This window comes from Zootoca vivipara, chromosome 1 (assembly GCF_965207765.1).
Source record: "Zootoca vivipara chromosome 1, rZooViv2.hap1.1, whole genome shotgun sequence".
Lineage (NCBI taxonomy): Eukaryota > Metazoa > Chordata > Lepidosauria > Squamata > Lacertidae > Zootoca > Zootoca vivipara.
The window spans coordinates 78,531,725-78,555,101 of NC_142582.1; the positions used below are offsets into that span (position 1 = coordinate 78,531,725).

Consider the following 23,377-nt stretch of genomic DNA (forward strand, 5'->3'; position numbering starts at 1 on the left):
TGTGGACTTCCAGGTGCTGTTCTCTACAAATTATTCCCTAGTGTTCCGCTCCCCAAACACCATTCAAATGATCTTCCAGCACTTCTTAACTGGACAGAAATCTCCTCACGGGGGAACAGTGGGTGACTTATTGGGAGTTATTTTTTTTTTGGTACATAACAAGGTTGTGTTGCAGGCAATCCCTTAATTATTATCCTTGACCTTGGGAAAAAAAATAACTGGAAATAACAACCCCAGTTAGATGAAGCAGCTTTGCAATTACATTGCATAATGTTGTCACACGAAGGGGTTGTCAGGGAGATAATGGTAAACACCAGGCTGGGCTCTGTCTGAAAAATAATTGGAGTCAGCTCCCTTTGTGGCTGGTGTAGAGGAGCAAAATGGAAGAGTAAATTAGCAGTTACTGGAGACATTAGCAACAACATTGTGCTTACCAGTGACCAGAACACTGTCTGCCTTTAACTACTGTGGCATGAAATTGCCTCGCTTTCTTTCTAATGACAGCCAAATTTTCAAATGGACGTCCTTTCTATTCAAGCCGCCCAAAAGCTGCCAGCAGCGGGATCTTTGTTTCTTATGCTGCTATTTACAGTAGTTGTAACATCAAGGGCATCATTTGACAGAGATTTCACTCCCACCCAGGAAGAGAGAGAGAGAGAGAGAGAGAGAGAGAGAGAGAGAGAGAGAGAGAGAGAGAGAGAGAGAGAGAGAGAGAGAGAGAGAGAGTGTGTTATCGGTGGTGGCTAATGCGCATTATTAGAGGGACGAGCTTTTCTTTTCCGCCTGGCTGGATGTCTCATGGACTTCCTTGAGGTCAGGGACTGTTCCCGAGGGAAGGATTTAGCTCCTGGCAACTCCCTGTTATTTTGCCTTCTTGCTTTCTCCCTAATTGCTGCCGTGCAACACCTGTTTCATCTCAAGAGACCCTCTCCAGCTGCTGTCAGTGCCACCACTCTGCTCCGCCAGCAAAAAGGAATGCTGCGTGCATACCAAAGAGAAGTGTAAGAATCGGAGGATCTCTGCGTGGGTACTTTGCTAGCAATACTTCAACACCAGCAGGCCTCCAGCTTTCTTTCTATGACGATTCACAGAACCTGGTTCCGCATAGGAACACAGTGTGATAAGGGCCGCCAGCTTTGATGGCTTAAAAAGGCGATAAAGACAAATTTGTGGTGGGCAAGGCTCTCAATGACTCTATGTGATTGCCAGGCGCAGAGGGGGAATGCCTGTGGAAGCCAGTTGCTGAGGCACAACAGCAGGAGAGGACTGTTGGCCTCATGTCCTGCTGCTGGACTTCCCATAGGCATCTAAACAATGGCAGAGTTCATCCTGCATACTTTACATATGAAACTGGCTTGGCCTGAGCATAGGTGCCAACTCTATAGGGCTGAGGTGTCTTCAACCCCCCCAATTTTGAGGGGGTGGAGGAGGCAGAGTGCAGAACCAGCCACCTACTGACGCCTGTGCACTGCCTTGTTCCCTAAGCAACCCCCCCATGCTGTTGTTTTCCCTCATAGGGAAGACCCACATCACTGTGGGCCCCCTGCCACTCGCCCGGTGTCTTTCTCATGACGAGGCTGCCAGGACTGTCCGGAGTGTCCTGGGGGTGTTTCACCATGGGGATGGGTGGCCTGCAAAGTTGCCTGGAGCAGTAGCAAAAGGACAGTTCGACTTCCTGGTCCTGCCGCTGCACTGCTTTTGCGATGGGTCGCTGCCTCTGCTGTGCCTCCTGCTGTAGCCTCCAGGGCAGGCCAAGCAGGGACTGCGAGTCCCATCATGCCTCGGCCCCGCCGTCTGCCCTCTCCGCTGAGCTCACTTCCTCCACAGGGCCAGCCACAGTGAGGCAGAAGAGCCAGAAGCCAAGCACAACGTCATGCCACACAGCCAGGCTTCATGCTCAGACTCCTCCCGCAAAGCATTAGGGTAATGTAAGCTAACGCTTACAGGTACTTCTGCCATGCCGAGACTGCCTTGCTCAGCAACTTCATCTGAAGAAGAAGCGTCTTCTTCAGGCTGAGTGGACTTTGTCTTTCAGGACATATCATTTCATTTTCTTGCACCTGGGAAGCATGGCCTCTCTACTATATCTCATCTAGTGGATGAGTCATTATTACATTAAGTTAGCAGCATAATAAACATGATTTAATATAACTCGAGTCTCTGCTGATGTGGAGATAAGCAAAGCTGTCTGTACACTAAATCTGCCCACTTGTGGGAGAGGCATCAAACATTTTATTTCAGGTGAGACACTGAAGAGCAGGAACAGGAAGCATAAGACATGTGCATTTCCTGGTCTCTCAGTGTAATTGTCACATCCAAAGCTGCTTATAACAGGCATGTTTGGAAGATGGACTGGTTATTTTCTTATACAGGGCAACTACTGGTACCCCAGAGTCAGTCACGACTAGACCTATTGGTCAGGGGTCCCTTTACCTTTACTGGTACTGTGCTTCCCCGAAAATAAGACACTGTCTTATATTTATTTTTCCTCAATAAGACACACTATGGCTTATTTTCAGGGGATGTCTTTTTTTTTTATGCGTCCAGCCTCGCCTCTTCCTTGGCTCCCTCCAGAAGTGCGCCTATCACTATGTCTTATTTTCAGGGTATGGCTTATATTGCGCAAATGCTTAGAAATTTTCTTTTTTTATTTCCAAATATCTGATCTTCATGTTCTTTCAGCGTCCTGTGAATAAATGTACTGATTTGGTTAACTACATTTCATTGAATTCTGTGATGGGCAATCATGAAAAAATCTTTGCCTAACATTCGCAATGTTCTTTGCTATTTCTGTGAAACTACTGAGGGACCATGTATTTTTTAAGGAGTAGGCTAGGGACATTGGATACCCATGCAAAGCAAGAATGAGGGCAATCAAGTTAGGGCAAGCTATGACAGCTAAAAATGAAATCTTCACATTCAGAGACAATATGCAGACCTAATTATATGATAAACAAAAGGAACCAGCTGTTCCAGGTTGTTATTTTTCTAACCTCACTGTTAAGAGACAGAATTTTGGACTAGGTGGAACTTTGCTTTGATCTAACAAGGAACTTGCTATGTATTTATGCCCTTGAGGACTTCTCTCTGGAAATCCTTCCTGTCTTTTTGTCAAATTCATTCATGTTCTTGGGAGGGGGGGGGAGAGAGTGTGTCTAAAAATGTTGGTTACATGTGAATGAATATAATTTAACCCCTCCACCACTTTTCAGAGTGAAAAAATACACTGGTCAGGATAAATTTATACCAGAGATGCTGCAGCAGATAATGGAGGAAGCTTAACTGTTTCCCTGTCTGCCTACCGGTATTCTCTTTTCCAAATTGCTGTCTCTCCCCCAAGTGCTTTCTGCCCAGGGAATTTCAGAAACAGCAAACATTATTCAGGAACTTTGTGGAGTGAAAAGCCACTGGTGTATGTATGGGGCAGAATTTATCACACAGAAATAGTGCATGGGGAAAGGATTAAGGAGCTCTGCTTTCTCCACTCCAACCTCCTCCCACTGTACTGTAAGCAGTTTTTCATTTAAAAGTGATGTCAGGGCTCATTTACCCATTTGCTTGTAACTTGAGGTTATCCCTTCAAATAGCAGATATTAGGGCAGGGAGTAATAGTGGGGGGAAACTTGTATTTTTTAAAAAAAAACTATTAGATGCTTCATTAATTGGAGTGGCACAACAGGAACAGCACATTTTTAAAACTAGCATTTTGTCAAATTTCACCAAGTGACACCTTAGTGGCTGCAATGGGATGTGTGGTATAACACAAAATGATTTCCACATTTAAGAGAGCAGAAAAAGAAACAGGACTATAAATGGTGTGGGCTTGTCCCCCCCCCATTAGCCCCTCATAATCATTGGGGTAAAGGCACCCCCATGCTCACTCACAAAGAGATGCTCTTTGCACCTCTCCTCTGTTCAGAATGAAAGGGAATATGGGTGTCTAATCCTGGCATTCACTGAAAGGTGGGCATGTTTAAGGGCTGTGTGTTCAATGTAGGGAAGGCTGAACCAAGGCAAACAGAAATTGAGCAGGAAGAGCAAATAATCTTTTGTGCTGTTATGTACTAAGCTTAGATCCTAGAACAATAGGCAGGTAGGATCCTAGAATGCAACAACCTGATTGGTCTGCAGGAGCAGCCCAATCAGACCCCAGGAGGGAGTTAATCAGCCTATTAGGCTGGTAGGATACTAGGATGCAACAACTGATTGGCCTGTAGCACCAGCCCAATCAGGCTCCAGGAGGGAAACATAATCAACCAATCAGACGGTTCTCATTGTGTAAATAATGTATATAAAGCCTGAGGTGGGGGGGGGGGGAATCCAATCACTGATCCTATGAACTGAAATAAAGAGCACAAAATTACTACTCAACTCTGAATATATTTCATGCGCATTGTGTCTTTCTGAGGGGACATTTGCTGAGGGGACATTTGCAGGCACCACAGGAAGTACTGACAGACACAATGGTGCCCATGGGTGCCCCAAAGACAGACCCTGCTTTAGTTCATAGCATGACGAGGAAGCAACTCATTGTTTCTGCTTCCCCAATTCACCTCTCGTGAGCTCTGTTTCTTGGTGTCGGCAGCACACACTGGCAGAAGTACATCTTTCAGAGCTGTTCTCTGCTCTTCCCTGCTACTGTCCAATTAGAAGACTGCCAAGAAGAAGACCATCACTCATCCAGCAGCTCCTGACAGAGCTGGACACAGTGGCACAACTGCAGAACATGAGGTGACCCCTTCATTTGTATATAGCTCTAGCTCTGCACTAGCCAAAATTCTTTTTGTTGAGGAAAAGTGTGTGAACGTGAGTGGCGTGAATGTATGTGTGTCTCTTCGTTCCTGATAAGTACTGTCTTCCTTAAAAGGAACCTTGCATTTGACTGACTTCCATACACTTGTCAGCTGATGTGAATTATTGATTTGCTCGAGTGGCAGGAACTCATGCAATGCCACAGTGGCAACTCATGGGAGCAGGCAAGAGACGTTTGCTGGTTAAAATTTAAAGAAATTTGCATATTAGGAGCATCTTGGTACGTGGGCTTTTTTTTTAACATATTGAAGGAAAGATACAGTGGCTGTGGCCCAATTCCAAGAGCAGTATTCAACTGAATAATTACACAAAGGATTAATCGGTTCCTGTCTTAAAGGTGTTGTGATGAGACCTGGCAACCAAACCCTGTGTTGTGGGTGGGAACGTTTGGATAGCCACAATACCCTATTGGTGGTCCCTCGATCCTGGGTGCAATTGGGCCAGAGGGACGTCAGTCAAGGCGATCGAGGGACCTCTATTTAAGCCAATGGACGTATCCCTGAGCTTCCTCTTTTGGGCTCTGTGCATCGGAACACCCGCCCACCTCTCCCAATATTTAGGGCTTGCGTTTGACCTTGCTATGGCGTCGTGTGTTGCCTGTCGTTGGGACAGGGGCATGGCAGGAATTCCCCCCACTTGGCTGATTGGCTGGTGCCATTTGGGTAGCACCAGCGTAGCAAATCGTCACAACTTGTAAGGTTGCGGATAGGCTCTGGTTCAGGTGATGGGGTGGCAGAACGCTCTTGCCATCCCTATGTGATGGGTATTCCATTAAAGGAATCCAGGGACTCAATGGTTTGGCCAACCCTGTGAGGGGGTTGTGCCTGTGCCTGAGTCCAGGGGGACATATGGGTGGTGGACATAGCCTGTTCCCTGCTTTCTGCCTATCTGGGTTTTCACCCTAGGCTGACCTATGCTGGTGCCCTGGGTCAGCGCTACCTGCAAGGGTGCAGGGAGCTAGTCGAACCAGAGCCTATGCAACCACACACTTGCTGTAATCAATAAAGTTGTAGCCTAAATTCTGCCAAAAACCAAACCAAAATTTGAGTCTTGTCTGAATTTATTTAAGGGGGAGGTTTAAAGGTCTGAACACGCAACTGCTAGAACAGCATGACTCCTCCCATCTCCTCCCTCCACCTGTGGCCCACACCACCCTGAAATCTGCTCTGAAAGCTTGGGGAAACGGACAGAGCAGCTTTGGGGGGCAAACAGTGGGGAGGGGGAGAGAGAACATTTGCCTTGTGCCATATTGAACCTAGACTTTATTTTGGAAGCATGGTAACCACTGGAGACACAAATCACGATCTGAAACCATGCTGAAAAGGCAGCTGTTTTCAGCTGGCTTTATTTGTGCGAATATGGCCCAGGTTATGTGAGAAGTAATTTGCATCTGGGGTGATATCCATATTTGGGTCTCAGGTGACAAGGGATCAACTTTTCTGAAATTCTTGATATCAAGCTATCTCCGCAGGTGTTCTTTTTTTTCAAATCCCCATTTCACTCTTTAATATTGATGAGAAGCGAGTCCCTCCCCCAGTTCCACTAAAAATACAAACTATTCGCACATATTATATGCATTACTATACATATGTAACAATGCATACAACTGCATAAAATATGTCTATATTAATAAATATAATATATATATTTAGGCTGCAGACATATGGTAAAGCAAGAGGTCTGATACATTAGATAGATAGATAGATACCGGTAGATAGATAGATAGATAGATAGATAGATAGATAGATAGATAGTGTTTTGGCTTGTAATTTTATATTCAATTTTGCATAAAAGTTGACAATGCATTAGTGACTTGGACATACATGGGCACCATAGCTGCCAAGTTATCCCTTTTTTACAGGGATTTTCCCTTATGCTGAATAGGCTTCCTCGCGAGAAAAGGGAAAACTTGGCAGCTATGATGGGCACTCAATGTAAGAAGCAGTCTGATGTGAGCTAAGCTGTACCAGGTCAGAACCACAAAAACCCACATTGTATTCCCCCTTCATTCCTTCCAGTGGAAACAATGCCACTGGATAATATATATATTGGTTGCATTTATATCCTACCTTTTTTTCCAAGGAGCTTGAGGTGGTGTACATGGTTCTCCCTCTCCTCAATTAATCCCCATATATGGTTCATATTCCTAAAAGGAAAGCCACAGTGGTTATATTCTGCACTCTGACATCACTGCAAAAAGACTAGGAAGGCTCCAGGTGCAAGAGAGAGCTTCCTGATTCCTGGGTGGCCTCAACAGGGATAGGCAAATATGTCAGTTTTGGCTTCTCTCAGTGCAGCATTTTCCTAATAAGTTCAGTTCTCCATGTTTCACATCAGTTTGCAATAAAAAAAAAGAAGCCATGAAAATTCATCACCATTTTAGTGTGAATTTCTGCAAATATGCCTAATATGCACATTTTTTCAAAGTAATTTCTCCTAAAATAATACATGTTTGAATGCTATTTGCATTAATATATGCCTCTTATGCACACTTTCTCTTAATATATGCATGCTTTTACACATTTCTTGACATTGCAGAATATAGAAAGGTGCAAAATTCAAAAGATGGCTGTGTTTTGATCCAGGTATTGGAAAGCGTGAATGAAACTAGGCTCACCTTTAAGTGCGACCTCAGTTGAACTCCATTCCCTCAGTTTCAGACTGAACTTGTTCAGAAATGCTGTGGAAACATGGCTCCCAGATTGCGGGGAGAGAGGGGATATTCATCAGCTGAATTTATCCTGCCGTGTATTGTTTTACAATGCAGTCTCACAAAAAGTAAATGAAAATAGCATCCTCTCATGTGTGCCTTTGTTTGTTGCTTTGAGGAAAAGGGGCCTAAGAGCAGATCAGGCTAATTATTAGATTATCCTTAGATAGTATGGAGCTAGGCTTTGTCCAGAGAAACGGCTGGACACTCTGGTTAAAGGAAACAGAGAATGACAGCCCTATACGTTAACTTTATCACAGAGTATAAAAATCACCAGGTAGCGCAAAAGAAATGCTGCTTTAATCTCCTGAAGAAGGAGAGAGGCATACTGCTTTGTCAGGTGCTATAGAAGGAGTGATAGTCTTCCTGGGAGTCCTGCTACTGAGTGTTATGGGAACTCCATCTGGGCAGCATTAAACAGCGAGTCTGACTGGTGAAAAACACACTTCAGGCCTGCCCAAGCTCACAAGAGGGGTCGCAAGCGGGTCAGTACATCGCATGCTTTTACTGCCTGCCTGGGACTGCCAAATTGGAAAGAGGAGTGTCAAGTACCTGACAAACCACTTTATGGGGCTCGTGGGTTGTGTCTGGTTTGCTGGTTCTCACTGTGTGCAGGTGACGGTCTGTCGTAGGTTAAAGATGTGCCAGCACTTCTGGTGTTAAAATTGACGGAGGAGTCTCAAGTGCTGGCTCCTGTAAGTCCACAGCTGCATATTCCTTTCGCTATCTACTGTAGACTTCTGTACGGTTGCCACATTAACAAGTCAGCCATGGTTTAAATACCTGTCTGTCCATGAGGAATAGGTTTGAATAATGGAGATCTTACAGGGCTTGGGTGTTGTTTGGGGGATGTTGTTTTAGGGGGAGTTGTTGCCGTTGTTTTTTTGTATCTATTTTAGATCTTCTTGTGATTTATGTGGAAAAACACAACAGTTTGGTTGTGTATTTTTTATTGTTTATTACTACTTTTGTTATGTTGTTATGCATTCTTTAATGTTGTAAACCGCCTTGAGCATGGTTTGAACGGCAGCATACAGATAAAATTATGTATGTATCTTTATTCGGAACATCCAGGATGTATCTTTATTCAGACCATATTTTTCTCTGCCTCTCTCCTCTCCCTTGTCCTCAACTCCTAGGTCCTGCTCTCAATAATTTTCCTTCTTATTGCAAGTTCGCCATGTGTTAGACTGACTCCAAGTCCAGCCTTTGGATTGGTTGGGAGCACCAAATAAACCAGGGGTGGAGAACCTGTGACCCTCCAGATGTTGCTGGACTCCAACTCCCATCAGCCCCAGTCAGAATGGCCAATGGTCAGGGGCGATGGGAGTTGCCGTCCAGCAATCTCTGCAAGGCCACATATTTCTATCCCTAGTATGAACCCTTCCTTGCTGGTTTAGTCAAAGGCTGCATTCAGACAGAAGTTTATTCCATCTGCCTGATGTTTCCTTACCTGTTAATTTTCATGTTTTCTGTGATATTTCACATGACATAAAAGCCATGCCTGGAAATCTAGTGGAATCTAGCAAAAATCTAGTGCTCATTTCCATGTTGTCGCTGTCGTCAAAAATCTGTTTACAACCCCATTAATTTTGGGAATCACAAGCATTTTGCATTGTATTTTTTCCTTGGTTTTTATGATCATATCCCTGAACTCATATAATGAAATCTGGGGCAGTATCCTGGCATACAGTTCTTTCCTGCCACTTAAAATTTAGCATGATAAGGCAGTATATTGACTGAATAACCAACATCCACACCTCTGGTTGATTAGGTACCTCCCAAACATCAGACTTTTGACAAGGAGCACCAAACATTCCCAATTGGTTCCATAGCCCCAGCACTCCAATGGTATGCAACAGTTAACATGAGGTGGTTCAGATTTTGTTGTTAGAGGACTTTTGCACATGCAGTCAACATGCAGGAGACCAAAGTGTAAATATGCACCTCGATTAACCCCAAATAATAGAAATACGCAACATACTACTTCCTTACAGAAAGAACATCTGCTATTAATTTATTTAAAATCAAATTCTGTCACAATCAAGTCAGCTCCACCAAAGACTGGAATGCAGAAAGAAAATAAATTTACACTGGCTTTGCGGCAGTGCTGCTGAGAATAGAATTTGGCTGAAAAAGATTTAAAGATAAATTTCACTTGGAATTATTGAAGCCTCTACTTATAATAGGGAATGGATAGATATCTTTCTGTTAGATCGTTCTTCTTTCTGTCTTATTTAATCAAATCCTTGCACTGTAATCAGCTCTGATTCTAAGCCTCTATCTGCAAGGAACAGAATAAGCTTAGAAAATAAAATGATTTAACATGTTGTTTCCTTCCCCATTTCTGTGCTGGTGTAATATATTTCACAATTTTTGTCACTCCTGTTTCTACAAAGAGGTATGCGTGAAAGTTGTATGGTGTTCAGTGGCCGTAAGGACTATTCTGTAAAATCATTACTGAGTGACAAAATGATGACACATTTTCCCATCAAGCTTTATACTTTGGTTGTAGGGGCATCACTTTTCCTAGAACACAGACCACAATGTACCTAGGGACGTGTGATTCTTCTTCTAGATAGCTTACCCAATGGTGTTGTGTCAGATCGCTAGACAGAATGTGGATTTGGGACAGTATATATTCAGTGACAGCACTTCTGATTCAACTTCTCCACCCATTGTCAGCACTATTTTTAATCAAACATATTATTCTTATAATTTTCTTGATGGTGATAATGTTGTGTTTCTGGGAAACACTGGCCTGTGAGCACTCCAGTTGGAGAACAGCCTTTACCAAAGGTTTCATGGGCTTTGAAGACACTTGATCTCAGGAAGCAAGGGAGAAATGTGCTAAGAGGAAGGCATGCTTGGCAAATCCACACCGTGATCAACTCCCGCCTGGAAACCAATGTCCCCACTGTGGAAGGATGTGCGGATCCAGAATTGGCCTCCACAGTCACTTACGGACTCATTCTTAAAACCATGTTTATGGAAGACAATCTTACTTGGCTACGAGTGATCGCCAAAGAAGAGGAAGAGGAAGAGGAAGAGGAAGAGGAAGAGGAAGAAGAAGAAGAAGAAGAAGAAAGTCAGAACTAGAACCACTGTCTAGTCCGAGAAGGACAAAAGTCACTTCTGTTCCATCCCACACAGACCTGCCATTTGGTGCAACTTTCCTTTTCTTGTTTGATAGTTTAGTTTATAATCCAGGCAAAATTAAGAACCATAGAATCCCATTGAAATCAACTGGGCTTGAAGTTAAGGGCCTTTACATTTCTGTATAAATCGACTGCACATCTGCTTGAGGGCTTCTTCCAGGCATCTGGTTGGCTACTATGAGACCACATAGAGGACTACATAGGCCTTCAGAGCTTGACTTGTGTTTTTATTTACACACACACACACACACACCTCTCTAAAGCATTAAACTAGCAATTCGTTTTCATCAAGCAACCACCATCATGCATATTGCTACCCTTCTTTTTATTTCCATCCATTGCATATCCCCTTTTTTTCTTTGCATTCTGCATAATATGTTTCTCATGGTGGCCAAGGACTCCTAATGGTTCTGGGGATGGGAGTTGAGGGACTCTTATGTGACGTGCACCTTTATCTCAGCATAGCACTGCAATCACCGCTTCATTCTCTCAGCGAAGATTATCAAACCAACAACCCCAAAGCACATCAGACCAATTGGGTGCACAATATAAAGGCAGTAGAAAAGGAATTCAGTTTGCCTCTTCAGGCCATATTCATCTTCCCTTTCAGGCTGAACGAATGAAAAAAATATTATACATTTTTTTCAGTTTACAAGTGTGCTATAATAATAGATTTCTCATGATCTTGCTGAGATTATACAAAGGAAATTGTTATGTAGACTGCAACACTTCCTCTTTTTGGAGTACAAAATTCTCTGATTTATGACCAATATGACTCATGAGGTAAAAGAAAGGATATCATGGTTCTTGTATTTTAACACCTACATGCCTTTAACTAGAGAATGAATTATGTGTGTGTGCAGACTATCACATACTGAGTAGGCCCTTATGATTCCAGGAGCAAAAAACCTCCTTTTTTATTCCGACCAACCTCCTTCCTTTAGCCGCAGTGCTGAAGCTAGTAGTGACATTAGCAAGGGACCCAGAAATCCAGAAAAGGATATAGGCTGCCTTCTGGAGACAGAGACCTGAATGCAGTTTGAAAGTAGGATAATGGTTCCTAGTTCTTCTCACTTTTGCCTCTGATGAGCATGTTTTGTAGGGGAGGGGAGGGTTGTTGTATTTCCCCCAAAACCTGTTTCATCAGATGTGACAGAGAGACAAAGGATATGCATGTGTAAATCACTGAAACTTAAGCCTCCCTTAAACCTCTTTCAAATCTCCTAAAAGTCACTGCCCCTCCCCAGACTTAAATACAGAAACAAGATGGAGACAATGTTCACCTTTGAAACAATAGGTCTGCCAATGGCTAGTTGTCATGATGGTTAAATGGAGTTTCCATGTTCAGTTGCAGTAGTCCGTTCAGAGAAGCGGACACAGAGCAATGGATTCAAACTACAAGAAAGAAGATTCCACCTAAACATTAGGAAGAACTTCCTGACAGTAAGAGCTGTTTGGCAGTGGAGTGTGGTGGAGTCTCCTTCTTTGGAGGCTTGACAGGCATATGTCAAGAATGCTTTTATGGTGTTTCCTGCTTGGCAGGGGGTTGGACTGGATGGCCCTTGTGGTCTCTTCCAACTCTATGATTCTATGATATGGTAATCCCATATGAAAAAAAACGCACGTAGGTCACGGTGGAAGACTGCTGCTGTGTTCTCTCTGCTTATGTTCATGGAGCCTCCGTGTGATCCCTGCATGAAAAAGGCTAGTAGACCACTGAATACTAGTGGCTGGGAAGCGGCAACAGGACACTTTGGCATCCAGTTGGCCACTGCAGCAATGAAGATGCTGGACTAGATGCTCCTTTGGACTGAACTGGCAGAGCTCTTTCTAATGTCCTGATGCTCTGCTGTTTTCAGCAGACAGGTCTCTGCTGATTCTGCTGATGTCTCCATATTTTCTGAGCGAATTATTTTCTTCCCCTTCAATTTCTTTCCCTGCAAAAAACAACCCTGCCCCCCTTCTTCTTTGATATGAGATGCCCACTTCTATTCCCAGAAAAGCACTTTAAACAAATTAAGTGAATATCCTGTAACCACACCCTAGAGGAAATAAAGCCCAAATCTGCAATTCATCAGTCTGCCTACTTAACATACTTTGCATTCCGCAGCATATCATACATTTTTGATAGGCAGCTGATTTCTTCTTCTACTAAGAGCTAAGAGCAAAACAGGAATAGAGGCTTGTGTTTGAAAAAAAGCAACTGGCCAGGCATCAGTCACCTCTGCTTGACTTCCTGTATGCCTGACTTCCTGTACCACCACCACCCTCCCCAACTGTAAGCAACACACTGATAGGCCGGCTTTTTTTTTTACAGATGGCTTCCTGTGATAGCTTTTCCTGGTCACCACAGCAAGCTGGAGAAATGAATGTGCCCTTCTCCCCCCCCCTTTTCTTTTCTCTAATACCCACCTGAAATTTGTCCTCTGAAAGCCGTGGTGAAAATATATCCCTTCAGTAGCACCTTAAAGACCAACTAAGTTTTTATTTTGGTATGAGCTTTCGTGCATGCACACGAAAGCTCATACCAAAATAAAAACTTAGTTGGTCTTTAAGGTGCTACTGAAGGAATTTTTTTATTTTACTTCGACTCAGACCAACACGGCTACCTACCTGTAAATGAAAATATATCCCGTTACCCTCGAGGAGATAAGCATTCACACTTTGAAACATGCATCTTTGCAGAAACCTTTACCATGGCTATAGGGGTTTCTGGTTTGTGTTTGTTTTGTTTTTCGACCCACAGTCAAAAAGGTTTAAGTTACATAGTGTTTTCTAGGATAATAGGCATGAGGCTTGTCATTGTGATGCTTGATTTGTGAGGACAATGACAGATATGAAAAGAACCACAAGTTTAGTCACAAGGCTAACTTGTTGGAACAGTTCCCCGTGCCCCTTTCTGGACACGGATAGCCAAACTTCTGTTGTCTATGCTCTGGTAACCTCTAGGATAGAGTGCTGCAACATGTTATATATGGGCATGCCTCCGAAGGCAGTTCAGAAATTTCAGCTAGTGCAGAATTAAGCAGCTAGGTTGCTCATTGGGACAGTTTGAGCACATAATACCAATCCTAGCCTGACTGTGCTGGCTGCCAGTTAGTTTCTTAAACAGCTCAGGGACTCCCTTTCCCCATACGAACCAACCCAGACCCTGCAACCATCATCTGAGGCTCTGTTTTGTGTGCTTCCTCACTGAAAGGTCCGGAGGGTGGCAACACAAGAACGGGCCTTTTCTGTGGTGGCTCCCCACTTGTAGAATGCTGTCCCCAGGGAGGCTTGCCTGGCACCTTCATTACATATCTTTTAGGAGCCAGCCAAAAATATTCCTTTTCAGCAAGGCCTTGAGCTGATTAAAGGTAGGCTTTTAAATGTACTTCTCTGGGTGGGTGGAGGGTTTTTTTGCAGGTGTCAGGAATTTTACTTTTTGAAATATGGCACCCCTGGCATGTTAGTATATTGTGTATTGTGGGTTTTTAAACACTGTAAAGTGTATATACAATACTGGATCTAAATTTAGTAAATAGTCAGAATCCCATTGTCTGTAACTGTGAAAAGTGCTTCTGGAGTAGGGGAGTTAATACAAAAGTTTTATAAATGCAGAGCTGACCAGTACAAAGGGGGCCCTTTGGGTGTGAATAGAGTAGAACTTTTGCTTAAATTTCAGATTTCAGTCTCAACTGTTAGTTAAAGCAGGGAATGAGGTCCACTTGTGCAATGGGACTCCCCCACCCCACCCCAGACCCCAAAGAACTAGACATTCCCTGGCAAGATGGATCAGTTGACTTAGAAGATGGTAGGTTCATATGTTCTGCAAAATGCAGATCTGAACCTCTGCTCTTTGCATATAGCAATTGGAAGTCACACTTGCACAGGAAATAAAATATCACAATCTGATTGACACTGACATGGAGTAACCCCTGCACAGTTAATTTGCCTTTTTTTCCCTCCTGAAAAAAAAAACTTGCCTTATTAAACTTAGCAATAGCAGGCAGTTTGCCCAGGCATGACTCTTGGATAATGAGGAAGATTTTCTAATGTATATCCCATCAGTGCCAATATTTACCTCCCTACCTAGCTTTAATAAGCTCTGAGAGTTCTGAAATCTCATACGGATAGGTTTAAGGTGAAATTTGCTTCACTCGTTTATTCAGATTAGTTCATATGTTCCGATTAAGGCTCTACTGGGGGGACATAGTATGTGAGGACATTCTTCAAGCAGTCCTTCTGTCACAGATCCCAGCATTGTAGAATGAAGGTGGAGTAAATGAATGTTTCAGAGCTCTCTATCAAGGTGTTTGTTCCCTTGTAGATCCAGGACCAAATAGTAGGGTGAAGATCGATATAAAGGTTTTGGAGGGACAGAGGTGTTTTTACTGTTTTATGAATATACCTTTCCCCTGTTCCTGCACATGGTATTTTCAACATAGTGCAACTTGAGTTGGGAGAAATCCAGTTATGGAGAGTATGTAGTGTCTGTGAGATCACTAGCTCACCACCTCTGGCCAAATACATGGTGTAGTTCTGCAACTTTTAAATAAATAAATAAATTCCTTCCAGTAGCACCTTAGAAACCAACTAAGTTTGTCATTGGTATGAGCTTCCGTGTGTATCTGAAGAAGTGTGCATGCACACGAAAGCTCATACCAATGACAAACTTAGTTGGTCTCTAAGGTGCTACTGGAAGGGTTTTTTAAATTTTGTTTTGACTACGGCATACCAACACGGCTGCCTACCTGTAATTTTAAATAAATGTTAGCGGCCTCCCCTCTAATTTCTCTTCTATCTCCCTCTGTCTCTCTTTTTGCCTGTCTCACAAGGCAAGGCTGTGCATTGATTCAGCATTTTAGCTCCTACTACTTTCTGTTTGTTGTGTAGGTCCCGACCCTGAGGTAAACACCTGAGGTATACACAAACCAAGGGTGAAGGACCTGCTGTGGAAGTTCTCTAAACACTACCTCTGTCTTCACAAAGTCTCATGAAAGCACAAATAATTCAGGAAATTCAATTCTTCTCTCGTATCTGGCATACACAGATAAACATACGTATGTTGAGGAAGAGAAAGGCTCAGTGCCACCTCCTAGCCTAAAAAGATGTGGCAGTAAATGTAGTCCTGTAGGAGTAGAAGACAATCAGTAGCTAATGGGAAGAGAGGTACACATCTGTCTCCCTCATTATTAAGATTGACAAGGGATTTAAAAAGATTCCTTTTATTCAGGCATTTGGCAGCTGGAAGTTGCTGCTCCTTGCAGTTATTATTACAGTAGTTGGGAAATTATTAGCCTTGAAATTATTAGCTGTGAGGATAAGTTTAACAATAGGTTTTTATTTTATTTTTAAATTGTATTAACTTTTCGTGTTTGCTGCTCTGGCGCTCTTTGGGAGGAAGGGTGGGATATACAATTAATTCTTCATCACCATGGCTTACGTTTGATCTAATTCACTGCTATAGCTGGACACTGCTGTAGCCCAGACTCCTCCTGACAGTTCTGTGGGTCAAATACATGTCCTTAAAAAAAATGCTGCTCTTTTAGGGGTATGCATTCAAATGGCTTTCTGCATCATAATGACCACATGCTAGTATTTATCTGCACATCTCAAGCTTACTTGATGCTTTTCCATTTCTCTAGGGCTGTATCTACAAAGCTGAAGCAGAAGGCGATGGTAAAAAATGTAGAGACTTCCCCTAAGTTTATGGTTGGAGGAAAGACCCTCATATTGGCCGAGAGGTAAGCATAGGCATTTGGTGGCAGCCTTTATGCTATGAAAGACCACAGAAGTGCCAACAATTAAACTGAGGAAAAACCAGGCTAAGGGTCAACACATCTTTAGAAATACAGTACCTGGACACAGTTTACAAACCAATAAATTGGGTAGAATTACTAGGAATATTTGGAAGAGACCTGGATCCTTTTCTTGAGGAGCTGTTGAGTTCTCTCCACGTGCCTCATTTTCATTGGGCTATGGGGTTAGCATATTTTCTTTTCTCTCTCCCCCCCCCCCCCCTGTAATGCTTTTATTGATTTTCTTACATGGTAAAAATTATACATTACAATTGAGATACAGAAAATAAAAATAAAAAATTACCAAATAGAACAAATATGTATGATCCTTAAATTCCTAAAAAAAGAAAAAGAAAAAGAAATACTTAATTTTACAATTACTTAAATTACTTAATTACTTAATTAATTAATTGATTAAATTCTCCATATGATTTCCAACCTCCTCATTGAGGGTTCACCCCCCTTTTATTAGCACTGTTTCAATGTTCCTTATCTCCCTTCCTTTCTTTAATCTGTTTCATGTATGCTTTATCTAACTTACATATTGCGGAGTTTAGTCAAAGCATGTCAGGGTTTTTACTTGTGACAATGTTTAATTAAATATTCTTTATAAATTCCCCGTTCTTTTTTTATACCTTTGGGTTGGCCGTCTTCTAATTACCTCTGCCATTTTTGCTAGTTCAAGATATTCAAACAATTTCTCCTGCCATTCCTCTTTTGATGGTATCATTTCACCTTGCCATTTTTGGGCGACCAGTATTCTTGCTGCTGTTGCAGCGTATAAAAACATGCTTCTTTTTTCCTTAGGAATCTCTGGTGTTAGCAGATTTTCATTCTTCCTTTGCTTCCCCTTAGTTGCTTAAAAGTTGTCTAGGTTTGTGGCCTAGAAAGCCCTATAGCCAGTTATTACTCTCCTTGAGACAGCAATGAGGACAACATTGTGTGAGCATGTGTTAGTGTACTTGGCTGGTGATGCCACAGGGTCATTCAGCCATCACCGTGTATCGATTGGTGCATTCATGCTAATGCAGAGCCTTCATTTGTGCACAGGGCTGTGATTAGTTGGCGAGAGGCAAGTTGCCAGAAACACTGTGAAGATGCCTAGCAATGCTGGCTTTTGTTTTTGCAGCTATTGTTGTGTGGTTGCTTGTGCTCCTGGCTGAACATAGGATCATGATTCCTTTTTCGCTAGCATTGATCCTGGTGTCACAGGTTCCCGGGATAGCCCTTCAAACCAGAACCCATAAAATTATGAGCAACATTTTTTAAAAAAATTCTTCTCTAATGTTAAGCTTCATAGTGATCGTGAAGTGAAAGTAGGTTTGAGCGGCAATGTTATTTCCCTACTAAAATAGCAGCAGGTTGAAAAGCCTTAAAGAATAGTGGCCAACATTTTTGGCAGGATGCTGAAAGTCCAAAGCAGTGTCTGAAAAAGTAGAGATTCAGTGAGTACTACTATATTTTATTGTATATATTTTTCCTCCAGAAGCCCTCTGAGGCGGGCTGTGTTGAGAGAGTGATTGGCCCAGAGTTCCCAATGGTTCTTCAAGGGCAAGAGGTAATTTGAATGCAAGTCTTTATGATCTAACACTTTAACAAGCCCAGCACATTGTCCTTGAACTCTGTTTGAAATTCTGTATCTCCCTGTGCCATGGACTGAGCACTAAACAGCACAGTAGAGGAGCAGCAGGCCGGAGCAGGGCCGGCTCTAGGTAGACCCCCAGTGGCGTGGTGCGCCAGGGCGCCGCGCGGAAACCATGCTGCACCCTGCGAGGGCAGGGGCGCCAGAGCAATCTCTGCCCCTCAGCGCCAGGGCGGCCGACCTGCTCAAGACTGCCCTGGGCCGGAGTAACAGTCAGTTTCATAGACCCTGTCTAGGAATGCCATAGTTTCCCAGCTATCTTTTATACTCGGAGCACCAATGACTCAGATTGGCTCCCGTGCATAAAAGTGTCTTATCATCTCTACTGATCTCGGTATTGCCTTTTTCACAACCCTGGGGAGCCATTCGTTCCTATTGATTTCATGATGCCTTCAGTATCTCAAAAAACGGTCCATATATGAGCACTAAGATCCCTAGTATTTTCATACATCAGGCATGCTGAGATTTATGGAAAGAAAGATGTGCTAGGCAAAGGAAGAGAAGCTGTGTTGTTGGAGAATCCATTGGTTAAGCAATTGAGCATCTGTTTTGCATGCAAACAGTCCCAGGTTCAATTTCCAGCATCTGCAGGTAGGGATAGGAGAGAACCCTGCCTGAAAACCCTGGAGAATTGCTGCCACTCAGTGTAGCCAGCTCTTAGTATGACAGCTTCCTCTGACCCTGTGTGCTTTTTAAAATTGTTGCATTATCTGAAATACAAAAAATTATTTTTTTTAAAAAAATGCTGACATTCACTGCTTTGTTTCAAACTATTCAAATAGCAGTCTCTTAAACTATATGCATATACTCGACAATACTATTTGCTTAATATTCCTACCACATTTCCATGTCATCATATCCATTGTTCTCCAGAGTAATTTATTTTCCAGCACACTTGGTGAACTAGTAGCTAGCCCCAAATCGAGGATTTACAGTATCTGGATTTCCCATTACTTCTGAGCTATTTTCTATTCATCAGCAAATGAAGCCAGTTTTGAAATTAAATCTCTATTCATTCTCATGGTCAAATTTTTTCTCGTTCAAAAACTTTACAAAATTAATAATGGATCCTGCCTTTTCACATGATACTCGTTATTTTTATGTCTCTATTTCCCTTTTGTTCTTTTTCTTAAAAGTATTGTGTCTCATTTTTATATGGTTTTCGCTTCCGCTCTCATAATGTGCTGATACAATCATATGAGAAGGAGATTTCACGAATTTCTAGATTGTCTCAAATCCTCCAGTAAGATTTAGTAAATCTCTTAAGTGCACTGTATATAACTATAACATACAGCATATTAAAGTGGCTTTAAAAAAACAGAGTAGGTGGGGGTGTAACCTAGGATTCCATATTAGAGTATACATAAGGGGACATACATGGGAATATAACATTAAATCATGGTTTGATGTTTCATGAGGAAATCTTCTGTTCAAATAAGCTCATCACCTTTCGATGGTTCCCATTTACTTCCTTGCTTCTTTGTTCAAGACAAACCGTAGCCTGTCATTACACCTGAACTGGAAAACTATGCTTTGTTCTTACCCTCTAGAATTATTGACAACTGTGTGAATTGTCACGTGCTTAGGTTGGACAGAACTGAGATGACAAGTTTGAAGAATTCTGGGCTATACCTTTCCAGATTTGGGGCAAGTGGGGATATTTTTCATTGAAACATCATGGGAGAACATTTAGAATGTAGTTACTATCATTTCAGGATTAGAACTCCCAGAGAGGTAAGTGGGTTTTTACTGTCACGGCATGAACAACAGAGAGACTTATAGTATCTTGTCTTCACAGATTTATTGTAGTATAAGCTTTCATTGACTAGAACCAACTTCAACAGATACTAAAGTTTACACTGCAATAAATTTGCTAGTATTTAAGGTGCCACAAGAGATTTTATTTCAGGGATTTTATTTCACTCTGTTGTTGTAATCTGCCCTGGGACCCTGTCTTGAAGGCCAGGCAGAAAACCTAAAAAATAAATACAACCCCCTTTTGAAGTCATCTGTGTTGTTGATTCTTCATCATCATCACATCCTGCAGCAAATTTCCAAAAAGTATTTCGAAGTTTGAACTGCATATGCAGCTCATTTAGCAATGCAATTTGTTGCTCTGTGGCAGGTTAATGTTTCCATTGTGGCGGCACATATGTGCTTTTGCATCCTATTAGTGCTTTGTGCCAAATAGTCTGTTCCGGGACATCAAACTTTAATTTAAACAGCAGAGAATCAATAAGCTTAGCAATTTGCCTATGGAAACCTATGAATCCAGTGCTTTTATGGACAATTCAAAGGGCCTAATGTTTGCCCTAATGGTGTAGCTTACCCTCATCATTGGCTATGTTCTGGTGAACATAGCAAGAAAACCTTGTTAGAGAATTTTGGTTGGCCCCACCAAACAGCTATATCCCATGTTTTTTTGGGAGAAACAATGGTTTTAAAACAAATATGTTTGCAGTGTAGATATGCCCTGAAAAAGACAGCGAGTGCTTTCTCTGAATCCTGTGTAACTGGTCGAGTGAATGCTTTCTCATTTCTTCCCTGTTTTTGTGTTTGTCTCCACAGCTATATTTCGAGTACATTAACATGATTACAAGTGTCATTTTGGGACGTGGGTGGCGCTGTGGGTTAAACCACAGAGCATAGGGCTTGCTGATCAGAAGGTCGGTGGTTCAAATCCCTGCGACGGGGTGAGCTCCCATTGCTTGGTCCCTGCTCCTGCCAACCTAGCAGTCCAAAAGCATGTTGAAGTGCAAGTAGATAAATAGGTACCACTCCGGCGGGAAGGTAAACATTGTTTCCGTGTGCTGCTCTGGTTCACCAGAAGCAGCTTTGTCATGCTGGCCACATGACCTGGAAGCTGTACGCTGGCTCCCTCGGCCAGTAAAGCAAGATGAGCGCTGCAACCCCAGAGTCAGTCACGACTGGACCTACTGGTCAGGGGTCCCTTTACCTTTAAGTGTCATTTCACCAATAGTTATTGCAAAGTTTTGGCATATAAGAGCCAAAAGAGAATTTCAGCATCCATCTTACAGAGAAAATTATTGTAAATATGTGCTTTGCATCTGCTCAACATTTAACTGTCTTGAATCGTTGCCTTTAAGGTAGGGCTTAAATAGTGTTTTACTCTCTGTCATTCCTGTCTAAGAGCATCTCAGTATAAGGAAACAACCCAGGATAATTTTGCCTGCAATTCTAGTTATGTGGGATTAATTTCCATTGAATTCAGTGAAGCATAATTCTAAGTAGACAGGTACAGAATGGCTTTCGTCCAAGAAACTTACATATATAGAGGCAGAATATATAAGGTAGTAGGGAACTGCAAGAGTGCTGTGCATATCAGTCCAGGCAGGACAATGAGTCAAGATGAGGCAATGTAGCATATTAAGAATGAGAGGAAATGAGAAATCAGTAACCACTCTAAGAATTTATAGGGGTCAATAAGTTTATTTGGCCAAAAGCTGTATGTTCAGTATCTAACTGATGTGGTTGTTGTTTAGTCGTTGTGTCCAACTCTTCGTGACCCCATGGACCATAGCACACCAGGCACTCCTGTCTTCTACTGCCTCCCGCAGTTTGGTCAAACTTATGTTCGTAGCTTCGAGAACACTGTCCAACCATCTCATCCTCTGTCGTCCCCTTCTCCTTGTGGTAGCTGATGTGGTAGGCCAACTCTTTTCCCAGAAAAGTGCCCAAACGGCTATCTTCTATCTTATTTTTATTTATTGATTACATTTATTTCCCAAGGAGCTCAAGGTGGCATATGTGGTTCTCTCTATCCCCATTTTGTCCTCACAACAACCCTGTGAAGTAGGTTAAGCTAAGAGACAGTGCCTGGCCCAATGCCACCCAGTGAGCTCCATGGCTGCATGGGGATTGGAAGCCTGGTCTCCCATGTCTTAGTCCAACACTCTAATCTCTCTAACCACTTCTCAAGTTACCCCCTTTCTCTGATCAGCCTTCAAGCACATTGTGTTTTCAGGGTAGCTGACAACAGTGTTGAAAAAATGATATACAACAACACAGAGATAAAAACAGCAGTAAAAGCAACATTAAAATATACTCAAGGGTTTTAGCTATGTTGCTAGGTTACGTAGCAGGATTCCATGAGAGGCTCCTGGTCAGTAGGCCAGGCAGCAATAAACAATTAGCCAGACTTGGCTTGTAGCCTACCATTGTTACCACTGCCATACAAAAAGCGGGAGGCGATTCTGAAGATGGTTGCACATGATCCATTGGAATAGCCCAAGGTTAAACTGTAGGGAAAGGTCAGGCTGGCTTAGAGCATTTCTTCAGGGAAAAGAGACAGAATAAGACTTAAGTGTTTACTCTTCCCAACTCCATGGAGGGGAAAACAGGGACATGGTTGCTATTTTGCATATGTTTGCAGTGCTCATATGTAAGGTGTTGTTCTGTTCTTGGTCACCTTCCAGGAAATTCTAAGTACTTCACATTGGTTAGAGGGGAGACCTGACCAAGAACGTTCACTCAGTGATATAGGCTGCAGTCCTAGACACACTTACCTAGACACACACCACTACCATTGATATCAATGGGACTCACAACAAAGCAGGCGTGTATGAGATGGTTGTAGTTCTCTTTGCTAATGTTGAGAAAAAACTAAACACTTTTTTTTTTAAAAAAATGAATTTTACTACTTCTTTCTCAATCTGAACAATTACATTATTCTCTGTGCTTTCTGTGTTTTCTACTGCTGGATAGCAGTACGATTTTTCTTCTGAAGGAATATTCTCACCCCATTATGAAACTGCAACTAAAAATGGCGAAGGAGCATAAATTGCCGTGTTTAAAAATAAAAGGCTATGGGAAAAGGACGTATAAGGCTTTTGCTCAGCTCATCAGCCACACTGAATCAGAAGCTGGAACTATCTCTTTCCCTCAGAGCACAGCTTATCCAAATCTTCATGGACAGAACATGAACGGACTCCGCCTTGATAAAAGGTTTTCCCCACACACAATCAAGCGAAGAGTGTCCCAAACGCATCTTATCCTTTGTGGGATACTCCCACAAATCCCTATAGTGTGATATCCCTTGTAGACACATTTGGGTTTTTTGGGTGTGTGTGCAATGAGGCTCAAGAGGCAGATAGCTATGCTGGAAGCACGAAGCCTGCAGTGCAGAGTGGGGACTGCTGCTCTGTGTGAATGTGTGCAGAGGAAAGAGGAAGAGAAACTGCATGGGGCTTCTCGGGATTTAGCCTTCACTGCCACCTTGTCCACAAAAGTGAATGCAAAAATTGAGAACTGTGTA

General features: G+C 42.5%; 1 protein-coding gene across 12 annotated transcripts in view; it reads left to right on the forward strand.

Annotated features, from left to right (window-relative positions):
- Positions 1 to 23,377, forward strand: part of LOC148687636 (uncharacterized) — a 57,019-nt gene that overhangs the window by 22,461 nt on the left and 11,181 nt on the right. For 7 of the 12 annotated variants that reach the window (XM_088668770.1, XM_088668730.1, XM_088668721.1 and 4 more), the window contains one exon: positions 16,308 to 16,406. The exons of 4 other annotated variants lie outside the window; for them this stretch is intronic. In XM_088668770.1, coding sequence (XP_088524896.1) covers positions 16,308 to 16,406 — 99 coding nt within the window. Of the gene's footprint in view, positions 1 to 4,610; positions 4,732 to 16,307; positions 16,407 to 23,377 lie in introns of those variants that run through there. One more of the 12 variants, XM_088668747.1, reaches the window with a different exon arrangement.